This window comes from Diaporthe amygdali (genome assembly GCF_026229845.1).
Source record: "Diaporthe amygdali strain CAA958 chromosome Unknown NODE_1_length_4327563_cov_65_473760, whole genome shotgun sequence".
In the NCBI taxonomy this organism is placed as follows: domain Eukaryota; kingdom Fungi; phylum Ascomycota; class Sordariomycetes; order Diaporthales; family Diaporthaceae; genus Diaporthe; species Diaporthe amygdali.
The window spans coordinates 141,985-163,012 of record NW_026517021.1 but is presented as its reverse complement, the minus strand read 5'-3'; the positions used below and the strand labels follow the sequence as shown (position 1 = coordinate 163,012).

At 51.9% G+C, this 21,028-nt stretch overlaps 6 protein-coding genes across 6 annotated transcripts; 2 read left to right on the top strand and 4 right to left on the bottom strand.

Annotated features, from left to right (window-relative positions):
* Positions 1-334: 334 nt before the first annotated feature.
* J7T55_005608 (uncharacterized protein) lies at positions 335-3,926 on the top strand (the record flags this gene model as incomplete). Its single annotated transcript, XM_053139739.1, has 11 exons — positions 335-410; positions 472-524; positions 583-1,178; positions 1,236-1,346; positions 1,592-1,651; positions 1,818-1,996; positions 2,076-3,033; positions 3,113-3,310; positions 3,406-3,556; positions 3,685-3,798; positions 3,903-3,926. 11 exons carry the CDS (start codon positions 335-337, stop codon positions 3,924-3,926), a joined length of 2,520 nt encoding a protein of 839 aa, XP_053000379.1.
* Positions 3,927-4,231: 305 nt separating this feature from the next.
* J7T55_005607 (uncharacterized protein) lies at positions 4,232-8,506 on the bottom strand (the record flags this gene model as incomplete). The annotated part of the gene is made up of 6 exons (XM_053139630.1): positions 4,232-5,979; positions 6,049-6,476; positions 6,545-6,796; positions 6,848-6,953; positions 7,021-7,953; positions 8,014-8,506. 6 exons carry the CDS (start codon positions 8,504-8,506, stop codon positions 4,232-4,234), a joined length of 3,960 nt encoding a protein of 1,319 aa, XP_053000378.1.
* A 1,258-nt stretch (positions 8,507-9,764) lies between these two features.
* On the bottom strand, positions 9,765-12,272 carry J7T55_005606 (uncharacterized protein; the record flags this gene model as incomplete). The annotated part of the gene is made up of 7 exons (XM_053139521.1): positions 9,765-9,982; positions 10,078-10,331; positions 10,390-11,098; positions 11,304-11,505; positions 11,596-11,867; positions 11,952-12,109; positions 12,196-12,272. The coding sequence occupies 7 exons, from the start codon at positions 12,270-12,272 to the stop codon at positions 9,765-9,767; spliced, it is 1,890 nt and encodes a 629-aa protein (XP_053000377.1).
* Positions 12,273-14,157: 1,885 nt separating this feature from the next.
* J7T55_005605 (dna (cytosine-5-)-methyltransferase protein) lies at positions 14,158-15,669 on the top strand (the record flags this gene model as incomplete). The annotated part of the gene is made up of 2 exons (XM_053139411.1): positions 14,158-14,374; positions 14,555-15,669. 2 exons carry the CDS (start codon positions 14,158-14,160, stop codon positions 15,667-15,669), a joined length of 1,332 nt encoding a protein of 443 aa, XP_053000376.1.
* Positions 15,670-15,949: 280 nt separating this feature from the next.
* Positions 15,950-16,856, bottom strand: J7T55_005604 (short-chain dehydrogenase reductase; the record flags this gene model as incomplete). Its single annotated transcript, XM_053139301.1, has 2 exons — positions 15,950-16,015; positions 16,071-16,856. 2 exons carry the CDS (start codon positions 16,854-16,856, stop codon positions 15,950-15,952), a joined length of 852 nt encoding a protein of 283 aa, XP_053000375.1.
* Positions 16,857-17,744: 888 nt separating this feature from the next.
* J7T55_005603 (uncharacterized protein) lies at positions 17,745-19,864 on the bottom strand (the record flags this gene model as incomplete). The annotated part of the gene is made up of 4 exons (XM_053139191.1): positions 17,745-18,222; positions 18,282-18,937; positions 18,997-19,382; positions 19,444-19,864. 4 exons carry the CDS (start codon positions 19,862-19,864, stop codon positions 17,745-17,747), a joined length of 1,941 nt encoding a protein of 646 aa, XP_053000374.1.
* Between the last annotated feature and the right edge of the window lie 1,164 nt (positions 19,865-21,028).

Sequence of the window (21,028 nt, the reverse complement as noted above, 5' to 3'; positions counted from 1 at the left end):
CGTAGTTAAGAATGTTCATACCGGCGATTGAATTTACAACAATTTGCAAAGTGCCTCAGTCAAACATCGTGTGAACCCGAGATGCCTTCTACTAGGAAGCGGCGTGTTCGCAGCGATGGCAAGATCACGCTATCTAAGCGTTCGAAAACCGTAGAACCACAGCCCGCCGACGATGTCGAGCTGATCTCAACGCCGCGCAGCCGGGAACAACCATTGGCACCTCGACCGGAAGATGGCGCTTCGCAGGAAAAAGGGGATTTCAGTCAGCCATGTCTACAAGATTAATAAAGCTTTTGGTGCTGATGGCTCACTTCTAGGACCTCCAAAACAAGACATGGCAGACATAGCGGAACGAAAAGACATCACAGGAGATGTGAATGACCCGGACGGTTGCCATGAAGATGTCGAAGGTGAGACTGTTTACCATGCTACATTCAGCCTCTCGGAGACTATCTAGCTAATGTGACCTAGTTGGTCCCACCGAACCTTTTACCGGCCTGCCGTATGATGTATGCTTTGGGAAGGTATGTGGTTTTTCTCAGCCTGTGCTTGAGCGGTACACCCGCTGATTCATGGATCCAGCTTTTGATGGAGGCCAGTTGCCAGCACAAGCCATGGGATCCTGTCCCGGAAAAAAACGCCCCAGTGAAAATCACCTTCCTCGGTAATTGGCTGATACTCCATTACGAAGAGAGTGGGAGTCACGCAGGGCTCGTGATATCACACGCTCTGGCGCAACTCGCCAGCGAGCATTCGGTGACTTTGGTCGCGTCAATAGGGCCCGTAGCGGGACGAGGCTCTTCCCCATTGATGTCGGACGTTCGGCTTCGGCCACTTCGAGTCATTGTGTACGGTAGACTTACGGAGAGGAATGCTGTCGCAGAAGTTCTTGATGAGGGTGGCCTCTTTCTCCAACGTCCGGAGGAGTCCGAGTACGATAGACGGGTGAAGTATTTCAACCCCATGTATCTCCTTCCACCCGGCGAGGACATGCCACGGACGGGGATAACTTCAACGTCCTCTGGAAGGGGCCAGGCTACTGCTTCTGTCGACGAGGAAATGCTCGAGGAAGTGGACAGGTGTCGGGTCCTGAGAATATTCGATGAGGCAAGCGGACTGGATGCTGGTGTGGCATCAGAGGTGAAGCAGAGCCCGCGAATCATCTCTAAGCTGAAAAGGTGTGTAGTAGGATCCATTGTCTCCCCGCGACTAAATCTGACAGACCCGCGCCGCAGCCACCAACTTGAGGCACTTGCCATGATGCTTGAAAAGGAGCAGCAGCCAAGAGATTGCAGAGCGAAATTTCCTTTGCTATGGGAGCGCTCCGTTGAAGATGAAGGCACAGTGTAAGCAGATCGTACCACCGCCATGCCTCTGTCCTGTTCTGATGATGCCGCTTTAGGTACCGACATGTCGTCACAAAAGCTTCCCAAGCCATGCCCCTGCCCAGCTTGCGGGGAGGCATATTGGCTGACGTGCGTCTATTAGCAATGTCTTGGTCCAAGCAATCTATCTGACCTCAGTGAACAGGAAATGGGTCTAGGAAAGACTCTATCCTCACTGGCGCTTATTTGTCATCATATCGATGCAGCGGCTCGACTCCCTCGGTCTCAGATGTCCAGAGCCACACTGATTGTGTGCCCGATGTCAAGTACGTCAGGACATCCCGCCCAGCCCACGCCTAGCATTGGAGGCTTGCGCTAACTTGTTCGTCTTTCCAAGCGATATATGGGTGGCAGCTGCAGATAGAGAGGTAAAGATCAACATCTCGTCTTCTTCTTCCTGTCAGGATGCGCCCTAATTGCAGGTATTTACAGACATATTCAACCAGGAGACATAAACACACTTGTCTATCACGGTGCCAAGAGACACTTTGCCGCAGAGCAACTACACAGCTTCGACGTAGTGCTCACCACATATGACACTCTCCGTTCAGACTGGACTGCAAATGGATCTCTTTACGCTCGCCCTTGGGCAAGAGTCATTCTAGACGAAGGTGGGTTCCCGATCATCCCCCTCTAGGGCTCGCCTTCCATCATTGGTACCATCAACTTCGCTAACCCCTATTCCGGCAGCCCACAAGATTCGCAACAGTAGCTCCAAAATCTTCGCAGCCGCCTGCGAGATCCGCGCCCAGAACAGGTGGTGTCTGACCGGCACGCCGATCCAAAATTCGCTGGGTGACTACGGCTCGCTGCTGGCCTTCATCGGCGTCCCGCCCTTCACCACGCACGACCAGTTCCGCTTCTGGATCTCCACGCCCGTCCTGTCCAGCCGCACCCACAACCTGCACACGCTGCGCAAGCTTGTACGCGCCACCTGCCTGCGCCGGACCAAGGCATACCCCGCGCTCGCGTCGGCGCTGCAGCTGCCGCGCAAGAGGGAGCGCGTCGAGGCCGTGGTGCTAGCCGAGGACGAGCGTGAGCTGTACAACTTTTTCAAGCGCAGGTCCTATCTGCTCGCTGGCGAGGCTCCTGCGGTGGAGGCGAAGCCCGGTGAATCGCCGTCGCCCGCCGTCAAGCCCCGAAGGCGCAGAAAGAAACTCACCGGCGGGAACGCGCCTCGCAAGACCACCGCCAACATCATGGTCCTCCTCTTCGTCCTTCGCATTATCTGTGACCATGGCGAGGCGCTCCTCCCGCGCGCGGCCCTTGACTCCTGGCGCAATCACGACGCCGCAGGTATTGGATGGTCGCTGCTGGAGACGGCGGCCGACGCGGGGCCAAGTTGCTGCGTTTGCGGCACCGCCGTCGGCGGCGAGGAAATGGAGAAACGGGAGCGCGACGTGGTTGACTTGGCGTGCCGGCGGCATGTCGTGTGCGAGGCGTGTGTGGGCCTGGAAGAGGACGATGCGCGGCCGGCTTGCCTGGCTTGTGGCCTGGCTGGTGTGGATGGCGTCCCGTCGTCGTCGCCTTCGCGCGCCCTCGACGCCGAGTACCGCCCTTCGTCCAAGGTTGCAGCCATGCTGCGCAATGTTATAGCCACGCTTCGTGGCGGGCATTCCGTCGACAGTGAGGATCGACCGGTCAAGAGGTATGTCTCCTGTCTTCTTGGAGGCATTGTGGCAGCGTGACAATTCGATGTTTGTAGCCTGTGGCTAACCCCTCTATAGTGTCATCTTCTCTCACTGGACCAGCATGCTCGACCTGATATCGACCGCACTGAGTCCACATCTGTCCTCCCGCGGCCTATCTCTCGTTCGTATCGACGGCCGTTCCTCGCTACAGCAACGACGTGAGGTGATGGATAAGTTCAACTCGGACCACAGCTGTGTGGTGATGCTGGCGACCATTGGCGCCGTGGGGGAAGGGTGAGTGACGTCCCTGAAATATGCGACCTACTACCAAGCCCACATGACTCTCTTCGAAACGTTTGATGCTGACTTTTTGGCCTCCACAAATACAGTATTGACCTCAGCATAGCGTCTGAAGTGCACCTGATGGAGCCGCACTGGAATCCCATGGCTGAAGCTCAGGCTGTTGATCGGGTGCATCGGATCGGCCAGACCAAGGAGGTGGCGATCACAAGATACTGCGTAAATGATAGTATTGAGGAGGTAAGTTAGTTATGAGTCTCTGCTTTCTGGTCCGTGTGGTGTGGTGTGTTGCTTGCATGTTCTGTGTTGCGCATCACAGCTGTGGGCTGTTCTGCAGCAATTCACCCATGCTAATTTCAACGACATAGTACATTCAATGGGTTCAGGAAAGCAAGATAAAACTGATCAGTGAAACTCTCTCCGCGCCAGAAGAGGCTAGAGAGAAGACAACGGAAGAAGCCCTTGCCGTGAAGCGATGGAACGTGAGTCTTCCCATCTTTTCCTCCTGGAATCCGAGCAGCATAGAAGCAAGGCGCATTCAGGTACGGAGCTGAGAGCACTGGCTGACTGATAAATCTTCGACTAGAAACTCCTCGAGTTTCTCAAGTAGTGTGATGTGGCCCAGTACATTCTCGAAGATCATCTATGTCGGGCCAAATGACTCCTCACTGCCCGGGCAGCGAGACAAATCAGAAATGTGATGAACGTTTTTGCGGATAGATTCAATGCTAGTACCCTAGTTCAATGACGAAAGACATCCATGACCTATGCTGTTGCTTCGTTTTACCCCCCCCCCCCCCTTGCATATACCAAGTCCTTGCTATCACGCTTCTGGCATCTCGAAGCTATTTCCTTGACATGCATTGAGAATATTAAGAGTCAGCTAGTGCCTGTTGGCCGTCGTTAGAGGCTCTCCTATTCGCCATCATTACTCATCTCGGCATCTTCGTCGTCACAAGACTCCTTCATGTTTCGCTTCTCAGTGACCCGCTGGCTCCGTCGCCGTTTTGCCGTCGGGTCGCTTTCTCGGCCGACTTGGCTGTCATCATCACCGCCGTCTTCACTGCTGTCCACCTTCCGTTTCTTACCCGCCCGTCGAGTCTTCCGCCGTTTTGCTCTCCCCCTTCCCCTGTCACTCTCATCCCCCTCCTCCCTCCACTCGTCGTCACTACTCTCGCTGTACTCGTCGTCCTCACCGTCCCTCTCTCTCCTTTCTCTCCTCGCCTCCCCAGTTCTCGCCACGACCGCCTCCCATAACTCTCCCAGCCATTTCTCCATTAGCACCGCGCCCCGCTCATTCTTCGGCTGGTAACCCGCAAACCCGTACTCCGGATCTGCCCCCTCCTCCAGCAGAAAGCGAGTCAAGCGTGCCGCCGCCTCGGACGTGCCGTACGCCGCGTGGTGCAGCGCCGTCATGCCGCGGTGCCGGGTTTGGCGGCGTGTCTTCCGCGCAACGCGGCCGTTTTGCGTTCTGAACGCTGCGTCGGCAGTGGCGGTGGTGGTAGTAGTAGTGATGGGTATGGCGCCTGCCTTCCCGCGCGGGAAGTTGATGGGTGCTCCTAGTCGCAGCAGCTCCTTGGCAATCGAGATGGACGGCTTCGCCATCTTTGCCAGACGCGTCAACGACCAGCCCAGGAAGCGCGGGTTGAGTGGCTCGCCCCCTAAGACATCGATTAGGCGCTGCCAGGTCTGAAAGAGCCTCGCCTCGCAGAAAGCGTCCTTCGCAGCACTGCCGAATGCGGGCGAGTCGAAGAGAACAGAACGCTTGTTGTACTGGAGGAGGAGCTTCTTGGCTTCGCGGAACTCTCCGTCCGGGTTGACTTCCTCTCCACCCTCGCTGTAGTACTCGCACGCGCCTGCTAAGCGCCGCGTCGGGTCCAGCAGAAATTCCTCCCACACGGCATACATGTCGGGCGAGTGGGTTGAGAAAGCCTCGCCGGCTAACCGGCCGTACTCAACCCGCTTCAGGCCACAAATCTCGTCTAGCAACCAACGGAAGAGGTCGGGATTCCCGCTCCTCACGATGGCGGTCTGGAATGGCACCGTGTTTCTGAATAGCACCCGGCCGAAGAGCATCCCATCCGAGTTATGCATGACAGGGGCATCCTTCATCAACACAGAGAAAGTCTCCACCATTAGTAGAGAGCCCATCTTTGCGGCAAGGGTCAGGGCGGCTTCTGCAAGGTGGAAGTTGCCACCCAGCAGACACCACGCCTTCTGCAGACCATCAACGTCACCGTTTTTGGTCAGCTCGAATAATAGCACTGCAAGGTCGTCACGGGTGATGGTTCCCTGGTTCGGGTCCGTACGTCCCTTCTGCCAGGTAACTTGATGCCTTTTTCGCCAGTGCTCGTTTCGATCTCGACTCTTTGCAAAGCCGATGATAGCAAACGGGCATTCTGGCTCCGAACACTTCCACGGACGAGCATGGTGCTCGATATGCGCCGTCCGAGCTCTTCGCGAAGGGAACCCCTGCCGATGCAGGTCGCAGCTAGGGAAAGTGCACTTGAAGATGTTGCCTCCGTAGTGCCTCTGCAGTGTCGCACAGTGGCAGTCGGTCTTGCTATGCTCTTTATCGCTGCACACCAGCTTCTCGAACTGTTCATAGACGCGAGCCGACACGAGAGACAGTATCGAAGGATCAGAATCAACCCATGTGGAACCTTGTGGGAAAGGCATTGATCAGTTCTGGGATGTGGTGGGCTGGGGGCTCGGTGCCACTCTGAACCTACCGTTGGTATAGTTCCAATCCGTTTGCCTATCATCCTGGCGAAACGCCAGGACCCCGCAAATGATGTTGGAGATCTCGGGCCAGTCCGACTCGAGGCTCTGAAAAATGCCCTCTTTGCGATTAATCTGTCCTTTGAAGCCATAGTTCCTGAGCTCCAGTGCCAAACGTGTGAGCAACTCCAAGAGGTCTGGGTAGGCGGACAGGTCTTTGGATGCCTCGACAAAACAACGGCTGATGAGAGCAGTCCACTGGCTCGTGACAAACCAGTGCAGCCGATACTTTCCAGCCACGATGTTGTTTCGAACCTGTTCATCGGAGATATCTATGTCATATATACCGGAGCACAAATACGCAAGCGTCGACTTTGCGAGGCTGTAATTAGCTTCAGCCTTATCGATGAAGTTGCTAATGTCCCGACTGAAGATATATCTGGGCCATTTGTCAGTGATCCGGACGATAAAGCCCTGGAATGGCTGACCATTCGGTAGCCGACTTACTCCTTAACGGTAAAGTGGACAAACTGAGGGCGCTCATCGACGATTTCCACCATGGGCCCACAAGTACGAACGAAATTAACACTTGTGATGACTGTAGGGGCTGCCTGAGAGTCTGGGTCGACCAACAGAGCCTGTTCCATTTCCAGTCGCGTCAGGGGAACGGGGGCACACCCAAGCCAGCCGAGAATCATTCTTGCCTTTCTTCGTAAAATCGGATGTGACTCGTTGATCCGAGCGAATATTCGATGATACCTGAACAATTAGTCTACCTGGCTCGGTTCGGCATGAAGTGGTCCGACTCACGCGTCATTCAGATCCAGGGGAAGTGCTTTCAGCTCGTCTTCAATTTCCTCGAGACTGGTGAGAAGTTCGGCGTTGTCCAAGATAATTCGAGCGTATAGAAACATGCCTTGATCGCAGGGTCAGCAATTTGACCATGTTGTTGTCATCGGGCTCTGTTCGATTGAGTTTCTCACCATTTGCATTACCGGTGACAGGAAGCAAAAGACTCTTAATCTGCCGCCGTGCCTCCTGATCGAAGCCCTCTCCGTCCAGCCAGCTCTGAGTCCTCTGGTTAACATATGTTTGAATGGCGCCTGAATTCTCCTTATCCACTCGAATGCCGACGGCTTTGGCCGCCAGAGTGTTGGCGATGTCGTCCTCAGGCCTACTGCTGACAAGTATCTTTACCTCGGTGCAGTCATCCAACTCGTCTAGCTGCTGCAATAGTATCCTCCTCTCGACTACATCCATCTCGTCAAGGCCATCGAGAATGATATATGTAGGCCCGATATTTTTCAGCAGTGTCTTGAGCAGGCCTGAGACGAATGTGGTACTCCCAGACAAGTTCCGTTCGTCGGAATTCACGATAGCTATTTGAGCGTCTTTCGAATCGAATGCTAGTTGGAAAACGAGAGACTGTAAAATATATCTCGCTGTCAAGGTGCTTTGATGAATGTGGCTAGCGAAGGCGAAGAGAGTTCGATGGCGTGCCTTGGCTTCCGTGACCGCGGTGGCACACAGAAAAGTCTTCCCTGACCCCGGAATCCCATGAATCCACAGCCATTTACCAGCAGTGTTGAACGTTTCAAGCCAACCCAAGAAGCTCTTGTCCTTGATCAGCCATTTTGCCGAACCTTGGCATGAGCGGTTGAGCAGCCAGTCCAGCTGGTCGTCGTAGGTCCGAGGGGATATGCGAGTTTTCAAGGTCTGGAAGCGCTGCTGGTCCTGGAATTCGGTTTCTTGGTCGAAATGTGTCAACGACTTGGCTCTAAGTTCATGTTCTTCTCTTATATGCCGCATTGTGACTTCACTTCTCAGCAAAGTGGTATGCCGCTCTATATTACTGATGACGACGTCGATCTTGTCCTGCTGTCTTGGCCACACAGATTCAAAGAGGATCCTTGGTCCTAGAGATACATAAACGAGATTTTGTCAGTCAGGAATAGGAGGCGAGTTTGGTAACCCACTTGACAAGTTGAAAAATTCCAAGGCGATGGCATAGAAGTCGAGAATGTCTTTGTAAAACAAGGCCAGGACGGCCTTTAGCTTTTCGTTATCGCCAAATATATTGACGACATCGGCAAACTGCGGGAGGGCGTCGCCGACCTTCATCATGACTTTGGTAATGGCGTCGGCAAACTTTGTGATATTGCCAGTCCATACCAGCAACAGCCGGATGGGTCCCCAAATCAAGGCCATGATATCTGGCTTGACCTGTATGAACGTGTCAACGGTATCAGCGTACACTGACAACTTGTCCAGGAAGCCTCGGATCTTTGCCATGTTCCGGAGACGCTTCTCGGCATCCTGCTTTGCTTGGATGGCCTTGACCACCTCCCAGACTTTTTCAATGCTGGTTGTTTCTAGTATGTCGCGGAACAGTGCCTCATCTTTGAGACTCTTTCGAAAGGACTTCTTAGCGGTCTCGAATGCTTGCTGTGAGGCGTCCCCTGTTGACATCGTTGCTGTTTGGGACACCATCCGTATTTTACTGTGAACCAATGTTTCGATCAATATTGTTGACGTCCATGTCAGGTTTGTCGTGCTCGGAGACTTGAGGTGGCGCAGTGGTTTCCGAGTATGCAGTTAACGAGGTAATCACCAGTAATAGCCGCCGTAGCAGTGTACGTAGTATCATGCGCAACAATGGGCGAATCGCAAGGCGAATCGCAAGGCGAGCCAACTGGCTTCTGCCGGAGGCCGCCCGCAGCAAGGCTCCAATTGCTGCAGGGCGACGTTGGCACAGGCCAATGAGCAAAGCGGCGGGTGGCGCCAGCGTCAGCGCTAAGCCTAAAAAATGATGCCGTTGAACCCGGCAGGTGCAACACTGTATCTGATTTTGCTATTTTATAAATAACTACTAATCTTATAACTGTTAACTTGAATTTGTACTCTTTTATCAAAATTTTGTTGTTTATTATTATCGATCCTACTTAATATATGTCTTTAGAATGCTTTAAAAGTGTAGAATCAATTTCAATTAATTACATTCTAATTGAACGTGTGCATGGTGTGTTCATGGGGGATATTGTTGTGTTGCTGATGTTGCTAGCAAATTTGCACTGTTTTTGCGGCACAGCTCAAACGACAAGGGGGGGGGGTAAGCATTTTGCTTTCCACAGACAGTGGCTACTTCATCAGCTGTGCTCTATTTCTAAAGCCCCGCAACTGAAAACACGTGGGTCCGATGCGAAAAATGGCATCCAACGCTGAAAATTGTTTGAATCGTCTTTGGAGGAGTTGGAGATGCTAGATAGAAAGAATGATTTGAAATTGAATTTTTTAACTCTTTTTCCTTTAAGGTTACACTTTATCCTGGGTGGCGCACACATAGCCGAGATGATTTCTTCCGATTGTTGCATACTGTAGACCAAACAGGACTTAGCACAATCTAAATACTTCGCCTGGATGTTTGAGAATTGACTTTCTAGAGAAGGGGGTGAGAGCAGAGTTGTGGATTGTGCTCTGAGAAATAATCAATATTTATTAAATCTGCACGCAAACTGCAAGCAATCCCCAAATACACATTCCTCGTGTTATCTATACTACCAAGCAACGACGGAAGATTTCAAGAACATTGAAAAAGAGAGACCAGGCACATAGCATTCAACAAGAAGCAACGAGGAAATCGACAATCTTGGTATGATCCCTTACTTCTACCTGGTATGATAGCAGAGAGATCATCAAGAGAATCAATCCTTACAAGAAAGACCACCAATCAGACAGGAATCTCCATGGTCTTGTTTTGAACAAGGGCAAGACCATCGTCGATCAGCTTTTGGTCTATCTTGGTCCTGATCTGTGAATAGATGTCGTTGTTGAAATCGGCTTGGTACTGAGAGAACTGAAGGTCGAAAGAGATAGACTCATAAGACGCCTTATTGCTCGTGTAGGTCTGCGCCTCCTGACTAACTTGGAACTGGATCACACGGACAACTGGTGTTGTTGAGCTTATGTTAGTAAAACTTTCACAGGCGTGGATCGAAGTTTGAGATAAGATACTGGAGACTGAACGGGAAAGGAGTGCTCACCCGTCTGCACTGTCTTTGTAACGCTCTGGTAATTATATTTGGTCAACATGATCCAGTACTGCTGAGCCTCAGTTCCCGAGGATTTTGATAGCTTAATACCGTTGCTGATCTGATTTAACAGCAGCTCCAAGGTCGAATATACTGAGGTCGGAATAGAAAATCCTTCGAGAACTTTGGTAAGAATTTCGGAGTGGAATTCGACTGTCTTGGTCTCAATATGCTTGCTCATGGCCTGATCAAAAGTCTTTGCGAACCTGGAAAGTCAATCTTAGTATCCCTTTCAGCCCCTTATTCAAAGAACTTCTAACTTACCAAGTGCTCCTGCGGAAAAGATAATCAAATACCTTAGCACGATACGTGCTCCGAGCAAACTGGCCCTTGTTGTCACCAGGAAGAGCCTTGGCATCGATTTGTTGTTGGACTTTTCCCTCGCAGATTGTAGAGGACCAAGCCTGCCAGGACTGTACTGACTTCTGGAGATTTTGTAGATCGGTCAAGGCCTGACCCTCCAGCTCCAAGGGGAAGTCGACGAAGAAGATTGTTTGAATGTCGTCCTGCTGCTTGGCATTTGCGATAGCCTTGTCATAATCTGGCGCTGGTAGGTCCGCTTCGGGACCAGGGACAATGAGAGATTCTGGGAATTTCAAAAATTGTCCCGTGGCTGTTGGTCGTTTACGGACACCATTCGTCTTTTTGTTTTCCTTAACCTGTCCGAAAAGCTCAACAATGGCTCGCTGGCTTTCGCTTAGAGCGGCCGTGCTCTCAGGGGAGAGAGATGCGCTAGATCCGTGGCCTGGATTTATATAGGACTCGACTGGTGTTGCGGATGGTTTTATACTGATTAATTGAAATCCCGGCGCAACAGGTTTGCCCGTAGATCCCGCAGTCGACACCACACTGGCTGATGTTGTTTGATATCCTTTCTTGACATTCAAGGCCAGAATGTATTCTTCAAACCTGTTTCCCAATGGCCCGATGACTGAGCCGATATTGGGATAGCCTCCTGCGACATGAACGCCAACTAATAGACAACAAACTATCAGTAAGTGCGCAGAAGTAGAAGAGTGCTCCCGGGATGGGGGAGGGGAGATATACCAGCATCCACTTTACCGCCTCCTAGCTTGCGAAGAACCGGGGATCCTGAATTCCCTGTGCGACCGCAGAGTTCAATCAGAAATCAATCGAATTGTCAACACCATTGTCTCTGGCTAAGGTCGTAGACGTACCCGGAGTTGTATCAACTTTGTATGCGAGAAGGTTCCCAGTCTTGGCTAGGTCAATTTGCACGTTGGCCCAATGCTCGTACATGGTGTGTCCAAAGTCAACATCGCCTGGATATCCAACGACGCCGAGACGCGACTCGGCAAGAGCAGGTGTAGGATTGTAATTCAAAGGTTCGATGCCCTGGACCGGCTCATTCAACCGAATCTGGGAGGAGTCACATTGTGTTAGCCGAGCTCTCGATGCCACCACTCACACCGGGGTTGGTGATGTCTACACATGAGTGTAACCACTCACAAATCCAACGTCATGCACCTCTGAAGAGGGCGATTTGAGGTACTCGGCTGGGGCAGCGGCCGCAATGCCCCAACGGTAGACACAGCTACCAACAGAAGCTGGGCCTTGGTACCCAAAATAGCACTTGATATAGCGCAGATATCCACCATTGTACGCCGAGTCGTACAAGCAATGGCCGGCGGTAGCAATAATGTCCGTTCCAATCAGCCAGCCAGTGCCTATGAATTCATCGCTTCCACCGTCGACGTAGGACATGAACAGCTTGCAAATTGCTACATGAGCCAGAGAGAGACGTTAGAGCATTGATAAAACCTGAGTGGAGATAAAAGATGCAGAATAGCAGAAATTGCGCATACCTCGGTACTCCTTCGGTCCAGTAATATCAGGCACCTTGGTCCTGTGATCTCCGTCGGGGCCTAGAGTCTCTAGCGATCTACGATCGACGGTTCGAACTCGAATCGAGGCGGCTTCTTTAGTACTGGGGCTACTGAGATCCCAGGTTCCCACGATGGTGCTGTTGCGGACATGGTCAAAATCTTCCAATTTACTATGCATGATCACCCCTCATTGTCAACATAGGTGGACTCTTGGACCACTTACGGATTGCTTGAATTGATGAGAAGTGTCGTCTCCACGACAGCCTTTGAGAAGGAGCTTGGGCTGGATTCGAAAGACATGGCGAGCTTAGGATTCGGAGATGTCTGGTGTATGACTGGTCCACGATAATAGAGGTATGAGGTTCTATGAGCTGGTTGATTGAGTCACGACAAACAAATGAACCGAGAGAAAGTAGGGAACCTCCTACCTACTTATAGTTTTCCACCTTCACGATCGTTCCCTTCGAACTTTCAATCCACGATTTAGGGACTCTCTGTATGCAGAGGCACCTGTTATCAGCCTCTATATACATGTCAAGCCATGTCCTGACGAAACCGACACTATTGGTATACAATACGAGGGCTAATAGATAGTATCTTATTATAGGAGAATTACAGCCTCCGTCAGAGTCAACTCTTTTCCAGCTCATGTCGTAGGTCAGCACTTGAGCATACTTGGACACGCCACAGTTCGGAACGCCACAGCTGAATAAAAAGCAGACATTTCTTCACGGGTCCAAAAGACACGTTTTTCACAACAAATCCCACTGATATCCAGAATTCGTGGAACTATTTAAAATCAATCGCGCCACAAAAACAACGAGGTGATGCCTGCGTAGCTTCCGGTGTCGAAGCGGAGATTCAGGCGCAATGGACTGCTCGGACTTTGCCGAAAGACGCAATACCTTATGTTGGGCTGAGAAACTCTTGGAGGCTGGGCGAGGAGAATGGCCTTGGCATCGCCTATCCAAGAAACATGACTGAATGGGTTCTGGACTTCGGTGGGGAAAAAAATGCATCGATAATAAGGTGGCAGCAGGACAAAGACGAAGTCACAAACAAACTGAAACTGAGAGTGCATGGGTTGCTTTGAATCATCGAGGAATGTCTAATTCGAAGAAATAAGTTGGTTTAGTCTGACGATTGTCAAGATGGTGAACCCCTCGCCAGGTAGGCCACGTAAAAGAAAGTAAAGTCATTGGGCTCAGCATAAAGCTTCCTGACGCCAAGGCCCAGGCGCCGGATGCGGCACCAGAATCAAGTAAAGTAAGGATAGGGAGATGATCTTACATCTCCAATGACCCAAAGGAGTATGATGAACAATGAAATTGCCTATCACTGATATGTACGCAGACGACAGCTGGGTTCCGTCAATAAAAGCCACATCCGTGAGGACTTTATGGTACTAGGGGGGGGGGGTGTATAGATTGCATTCTCTGCTGCACTGCGCACGTTTGAAAATTGCCTGCGTCGCCCGCGAGGTCTTACTCTGAAATACACGAATAGTGTCTCTGCTTATTCAAATGTGAAATTTTGAAGGCAAGACGTATCTCTCGCGAGCACCTTTCCTCAGAGAACCTTTGATACATGATTGAATAGTCTTTGGGAATCTCTGATGCCTAGACGCACGTCCTGCTTTCGTCTCCTCAAATCGATTACTCGGGCACTCGGTAATCTCGACAACTGCAAATTTAGGCACTCGAACTCTGCCGAAGATTGTCATGAGACAGATTCGAATCCTACATCTCTAAGGGCTCGTTTGTTTCTTTGAACGTATATCCTGGTGTCTTACTTTGGCCTTTGTGATAATTCTTCACATCATCGACTAATTGAGCCAAAACTCAGCAGCCTTAGACCATGTGCCATGGAACTGTTCTCTCAAGAGACGACTTCTCTACATCAGGCATTGTTTAAAAGGCTTGTTTTCGACGTCAAGACAAAGGGAGCAATTTACTGTTTGAAGCACCATCCCACCCGGTTGACGTTCAAGGCAGAATACTTTGGGCAAAGCGATTGTTTACGCCTGCTTAGCTATGACAGGAAAATGCTCCAATTCAAAGGTCTTGATCGAATCGAAGAGTATAAGTAATTGGACTGCGTTCCGGTCCCCATCTCGAGCACTGGACCTCATACGATTTCCAGACGGGCAGAAAAAAAAGGCGAGACAAGCAAGACACCGCGAATCATGGTACCCACATTTGTTGATCTCTTTTGCGGAATTGGCGGCTTCCGCATAGGCCTTGAAGACGCTGGCTTCGAATGTGTCTATGCAAACGATATCGATCAGAGGGCTGTCGATGTGTACAAAAAGAATCGACCGGCTGGTGCGAACTATCCGGTCGAGTGCGCGGATATTCGGGAAATTTTCGCCGAGAGACCAGACAATATTCCACACCACCATGGTAAGTAATCAGTTCTTGTATGCGCGCATTGGATACCTTCTCTGGTCATGAATTGGCCTAGGAATCGTCACATGAGTTGATCTGGTAGCACATGCTTTGGCTGAGCAATGCTAAATGCTGCTGTGATTTCTGAACCAAAATACCCCGACAGTGACCTTGTAGCTCACAATACCATTTCAGTTCTTGCAGCAGGATTCCCATGCAACCCTTTTACTCCACGAGGACGACTTCTAGGCGAGTTGGATCCAAGATATGGCGACCTGGGAGGATATGTTGTCAAGGTGGCAGCGCTGAAACGTCCCGTCGTCGTTCTTCTCGAAAATGTGCCGGGATTCTTTGCTCGTGGGCGACCTTACTACGAAAGTCTGAAAGAGAAGTTTGATCAAGCTGGCTATAGCTGCAACTATCACGTCTTGCAGGCCTGGGCGTTCGGTCTCCCGCAAAATCGCAACCGCGGCTTCATCGTTGCGATCCGGAAGGACGTGCATGAAACTCCTTTTGGTTTTCCTGAGATACCTGAGGGAGAAGGGGTCACATTACGAAACTCACTCCTCGCTGCGGATTCAGTGGAACTGGATTCTGTAAAGAAATACAACGTCAAGGACTTTCAGATGGCATGGAAGATGCCGTGGCTTAATGAGTATGCGTTGGATCATACAGTCGACAAGGCCGGGAAGACTCTGGCGATGGCGACTACTGCAAGACTCATGAAAGTTGGAGAGGAAAAGGGGAACCCCAACTGGTCAGGTTGCGCAGTGTATCACGACCTTGGGTGCCACCCTACCGTCAATACAGGTATGCACGATTCGCAAGCCTGGATTCTCACGCCAGGCACCGCCGCCGAAGGTTCAGTGATTCGCAAATTACACCTACGCGAGCTGTACAGGATCCAGGGATTCCCAGACAGCTTCAAACTCGACCACGGCAAGATGGCCGCACACAAGCAAATCGGCAATGCCGTACCGCCTGCAATGGTCGGGTGGATGGGCAAGATCCTGATGGAACGGTATCAGCAGGCATTTCTCAGCGACGATCGCGCCGCCTCGAAGGAAACCGACAGCCGCGATTCGAGCCATGAGGAAGGAGACCCCTCAGGCTCGCCCGAGACCGCTCGGAAAGCACGGAGCAGCCGTCAAACGTGCCGGAGGAGAAGGTGCTCTTCAAGCTCAGCCGAGGCGACTTCGAAGACACGCAACAGCCGAAATTTGAAGAAAAGAGACCGCTCCTCAGGCTCAGTCGAGGAAGCTCCATCTAAGCGTCGGAACCGGCGGAGAACTCCGAGTCCGGACCTTTAGTCGGGGCTTTCTCATGGGCTGGATGTGTTTGGAGAGAAACTTGAACAGATCGTTGCGGAGGTGAAAGCTAATGCGAGCATGGCGCATAAAGAAGAGAGACCTGCCGTCGATGGGTTGAAGTAGATGAGCCACGATCAAGAATAGAACAAATGGAGTCATCAGTACAGTGGGAAATTGAAGAGGGCGATTTGTATTTTGGTCTTCCAACGTGGGTGGGACACGGTTAGTTTTATGTGTCTTGAGTGTTTAGCTCATTCAAGCCACCAGGGCGAGAGCTAATCTAGACCGACTTCGACTTCGGCGACATGAGGGCGTTCAGGCCAAAGTTCTTCAAATACACGGAATTCTGTCATAGACAATCAGCATCTTGCAAGCACCCGCAGGTAGGCGATGTCACTTACCATGATCCCAGGCCAGCCGAAGTAGCTCAGCAGCCGTCCTATGCCAGCAGTCGGCCCCTTCCACAGAACTGCACCCGGATTGCCCAGCAGGTCGTCCGCAACCTCCTTCGCGAACTCCTCCGGGGTGGCAAACTTAGTCCCTTCTAAGAACGTACGGTTCTCACACTGATCTTTGCAGGGGGAGTAGATACTTCCCGAAGGCATCTTGTCGCCTGGGTGTTCAGACCTGAAGAGGTTGGTCTTCACGGCGCCGGTCTTGATGTGGATGACCTTCACGCCAAAAGGCAACAGCTCGGTCCTGATGGTGTCGGCGAAGGCCGCGATGGCCGCTTTGCTGGCATTGTAGGCTGCCTGGAACGGCGGCAAGAAGATCTCATTGACAGACCCGATGTTCGCGACCGTGCCCTTGGTCTCGATGAGCTGCGGCAGGAAGGCCTGGGTCACGGCAAAGACGCCGATGACGTTGGTGTCGAAGACGCGCCGGATGTCGTCGATGGCGCAGTCGGCAAAGGGCATCACATGGTCGACACCGGCGTTGTTGATGAGAATGTCCAGCCCGCGACCATCGGTGGCCAGGCGCACGGTCTCGGCCGCTGTAGCGACCGATTCCGAGTCAGTGACGTCCAGGATGAGGACCGTGATGCCCAGGTCGTGCAGGTGGGCCATCTTGGCTGAGTCGCGTCCCGCTGCGAAGACTCGCAGGCCTCGGGACTTGAACTCACGTGCTAGCCCATCGCCGATACCGCCTTTGCTGCAGCCAGTGATGAGAATTGATTTGGGAGCCATCGTGAAGTGCTAGATGGGATGGTATACCGAGATAAAGACAGTGGCGAGGTGCGATATCTCTGGCTCGGTGTTTTGCTTCCGCCCGTCGTCCCCGCCATGACTAGCAGCTGCCCTTGTCGTGCACGCTAAAGCCGTTCTTGGTAAAAGTCAAATGTTAAATCGACCCCTGGCCTCTCTGATACAAAGCACGCGAGACGAACACCACAATTTAGAGTTCATCTGTACGTGTACCAAGATCGGCTTCCGGGTCGAATATACTTTCGGAAAAATACATGACAGCTGCATGAGCGGGGGCATGATGCGCCGTAGATCTGTATGCTTATTCTGACCCAACTGTGGGGGAAACATATTGCTCTCGCTTGAGTCGAGGATATCAATGCGTGGCTCTCGATGTGCTGCGAGCTCCTCCGCCTACCAGCCCGTCCTCGGTGTGAGTTCGCTCATCCCGAGTTAAAGCTAACAGTTCTTAATAATTACAATGAAGAGACTCGGCCACAATCTTTCCATATAGCCCCAGGCAAAACGTTTTTCCGGGCCTTGACAAAAGTGATATGAAGAGTCTCTGAAGCGAGTGTAAGTGATTGGCGCCGAGAAGATAGTTCCGCGCGTTCTGTAAATGTAACAAATCTCGATAGCTTTGTAATCTATGCTCAGCAATGTTGACACTTCGTTGCATTGCAACAATGTGAAGCAGTGTACGGGGAACAAAATTCTTATCAATGACAGACGCAATATCGCTGCGGAGACCATGATGTTCTCAAAAATGAGGGATGCCGAGTCAATTTAAGAGCACCTGCTAATGCTATCTACAAATACAAAAATTCAAATACGCTTGAATGCAACCCCCAGACCTTTTGTGATGCCTCTCCAGTCAATGCAGCCTCAACCTCAGTCAAAATGTATCCGCCACAACTCCCGATCACATCCAGCAGTGAAGTCACTTCTGGTATGCATGGTCAGGATGTTATCAGAGACAACGAGGTCTCCCTTCTCCCACGAGTGCCAGTACGCGATCCGGCGGTCATGCAGGAGACTGTCAAGTGCCGCGCACAGGGCGTCGTTGTTCTCGATCGGGCCGTTCTCATCCTCAATCGTCACGTAAGTCGGGTCGAAGGCGGTCTTGGTTTGCGGCCAAGGCTCGTGGTAGCGCAGGCACGGCTTGCCCGTGGTCGGGTGGTCAATGACCAGGGGCAGCCCGCGGAGCTTGGTCGCGTCGAATGACGAGGTGCTCACGCCCCAGGTCAGCTTGCGCAGGTAGTCGAGGTTCAGGTCCTCGGGGAGGTATCTGAAGATCAGGGTGGAGCTTGAGAACAGCGTGTAGCCTGTGGTCTTCGGCGAGCTTGTGACACCTGTGAAGAATTGGAATCTGGAGGTTGAAATGATTAGCGATTTGTTAAATCAGTGATATAGGAGTGCGAATCTTACTGTGGTGGGATAGAAACGAGCTCTTCGGTGCCATCCTCTTTCGTCCGCTTCTCAGTCTTGAACAGGCCGTCATAGTGGAATGGCATCCACTCTGCCGAAAGGACGTTGTTGAGGCCTCGCGTGTCCGCACCGCGGTCCTTCACCTCCAGCACAAGCCCAAATTTCCATGGCAGTGGCTTCCCGAGCTCTTGAGATTTTGAGACAAAGAGATCCCTATCTGTTGTCTTGGAGAAGCCACGCATAATGACGGGAGAGTTGATCTCGGATAGCGCCCGAATCTTGGCTGAATCAATGTCGTGAATGGACAGCTTGCCGGGGCCAAGAGCAGGGCGAATCATGATACCCGCCGGGTAAATCGGCTCGCAGACGATGCCGCCCTTGTCTTCTGCCCAAGAAAGCAGGTCTGACTTTTCACGGAAGTAACTTGGTCGGCCATTCTCATAAACCAGCTCCATCTTGGAGTCGTTCTCGAAATCAGATCGCAGCCCGCTGGTGACGCTGCCGTCTAGTCTGAATGCGACAGAGCTGTGCCATGGTGTGGTGTAGCACGTGTCAGTTGGCAGAGGGCTGACGGAGATCTTTGATTCACCTGTGGAAGGGTGAATTGATAGACGGATGTGGTCTGAAAAGCTTTCCCTGACCGCGCGTGCAAAGGCCTAAATAGATGTCAGCGTCATCTCTCGAAGGCAAAATGGTGAACCTTGGGCATGCTCACGTCGCCTCTGAATAGCATTTGCTTGGCGATATAACCCAGTCCCTTCTTATACTTCTTCTTCGATCTCTCTTCACTGATCGGATAGATGGTTTGTAAATCAGTCTCAAGAAACTTCAGGTACCCTCTGTACGTCAGGCAAGTATCCTCATGATCGGCGATTTTCAGGTCGACGTCATAGTCGCGTTTGCTGAACGAGTTTAGAAGGGCCAAACGAAAGTTGGTAGCGTTTGTGACATATGTAATTTCGTCAAGCTCATCAGGCAGATCAACGTGCACCAAGTCTCTCAAACGGTTGAACTTGATGTTGTTAAATTCCTTGGCTTGGCTCATGGCACGTAGGGCTTCACCGTAGGCCCAAACATTTTTGTCCGGTACGCCGAGAAGATCTGAACAAGAGAACAATCAGTAAAATTGATATAGAAGTCGTAAAGGTTTGTAGTCTCTTACCGTTGTAGACCAATCCATCGGAGATGATGGTGAGCTCCGCACCGGGAGGATAGATATTCTTGATCGCGTCACACAAGCCATTCAGATTGGCAAGGGCAACCTCCTCTGACTTGTCTGGAAGGTAGCCGAGGACTTTTGTGGCAGAGTTTGGAGACTTGAAGGGGAAGGCAGGCAGACACATGTTGATTACCCGACCTGCTCTGACTTTGCTGTAGATTTGGGCGAGGAACTTCAAGTCACCCTCATCAGACTTCGGGGTCGACTTGTGGCTCAGTCGGTACCGGCCAATAACACCCAAGATCTGGGCGGCAGTTTCCAGAGCTTGCTCATCCAGCTTCGTGGGCTGGAGCAGAAGCGGAGGTGTCATCTTGCCTGTCGGCGACGCTGGCGTGGCCACACTGACTGCGACAGCTGAAGGCATGGCGTAATGTGTTCGCCTCACTTGGGGGTAAAAAAGAAAGAGACCAGGGGTATCAACGAGGGAAAACGGCAGGCTACAAAGCAGGGGAGATAGTTCTGGTGAATTTTCAGAGTTGGGGTGAAGGTCGGATAAAGTGGTAGAGAGGGCGTTTGTTAATTACCCTTAAGGAGAAGATTAACCATATATTTAATCTCGACAGGTGCATCAGACCGAGGGCCTTCCTGCTCAGGCGACCTTGGTTTGTTGATCTTTACTAATGGAGCAGAGACCAGATCTGACACGAGTGGCATTAGCCGATATCACCATACCTCCTGAGCCCAGGCCCGGATGCCCCCATCAGGAAGCAGGGAAACATTGTCCAGCCTGGCCTCCAAGTCACGCATGCAACGCCCACGAGTGGCGCACGCATGGTTTCCGACCCTGGAAACCAGGACGAGCGAACACGTCCCATCGGCCAAATCCAATCGGCGATCGCGTCGTCCCCACAGGCGATGTGCCATATTGCAATACATTTTCAAGTGTCAGAGTGGAGGGCTTGGCGGCGGACGGAGACGGGACTTTGCATGATTGGAGTGCCAACTTGGCCGAGGCCTCGACTCAGCCTTGCAAAATCAGAAGTCAACATGTCCTTGTATCTGCTTGTACAAAGATCTGCAGAGCACGGACGAGGGTCCCCCCAAATGAATATGAACCCACACCCACGCCCGGAGGTTTTCGGCGCCTTACTCGAAATCGCTTCAGGGCCGTGGCCAGTTAGGGTCGCATCGTGCTCGGCTGCCAAGCCTAATTCCCCCCTTCAGGCCAGACTATCCTGGCGGGATGTTGCCGAGGTGGTACCACACAACCAAGTCGACGTCAACTGGAAGAATATTCTGGCACATAAACCTGGTCGGGAGCATCTTACGATGTTCAGGTGAATGTGCGACTCCTGGGTCAGGGGCCGCGAACACCCAGACGTCCCCACCCCATAAGGCTCCTCAGCCCCTCTGGCGATTTCAAAATAACGTTGTGGGGCCCCCGAATGATCGCCACATCTCCACCGGGTGACGATTAACAACTAACGCAGGAACAGCTGGTGGTATTCTCGTTGCGACGACCGGCGACATCCGATTGTGACTACACGCTGAATCGCCAACACAGTCCAGAGGTTAGAGCCATTCACAC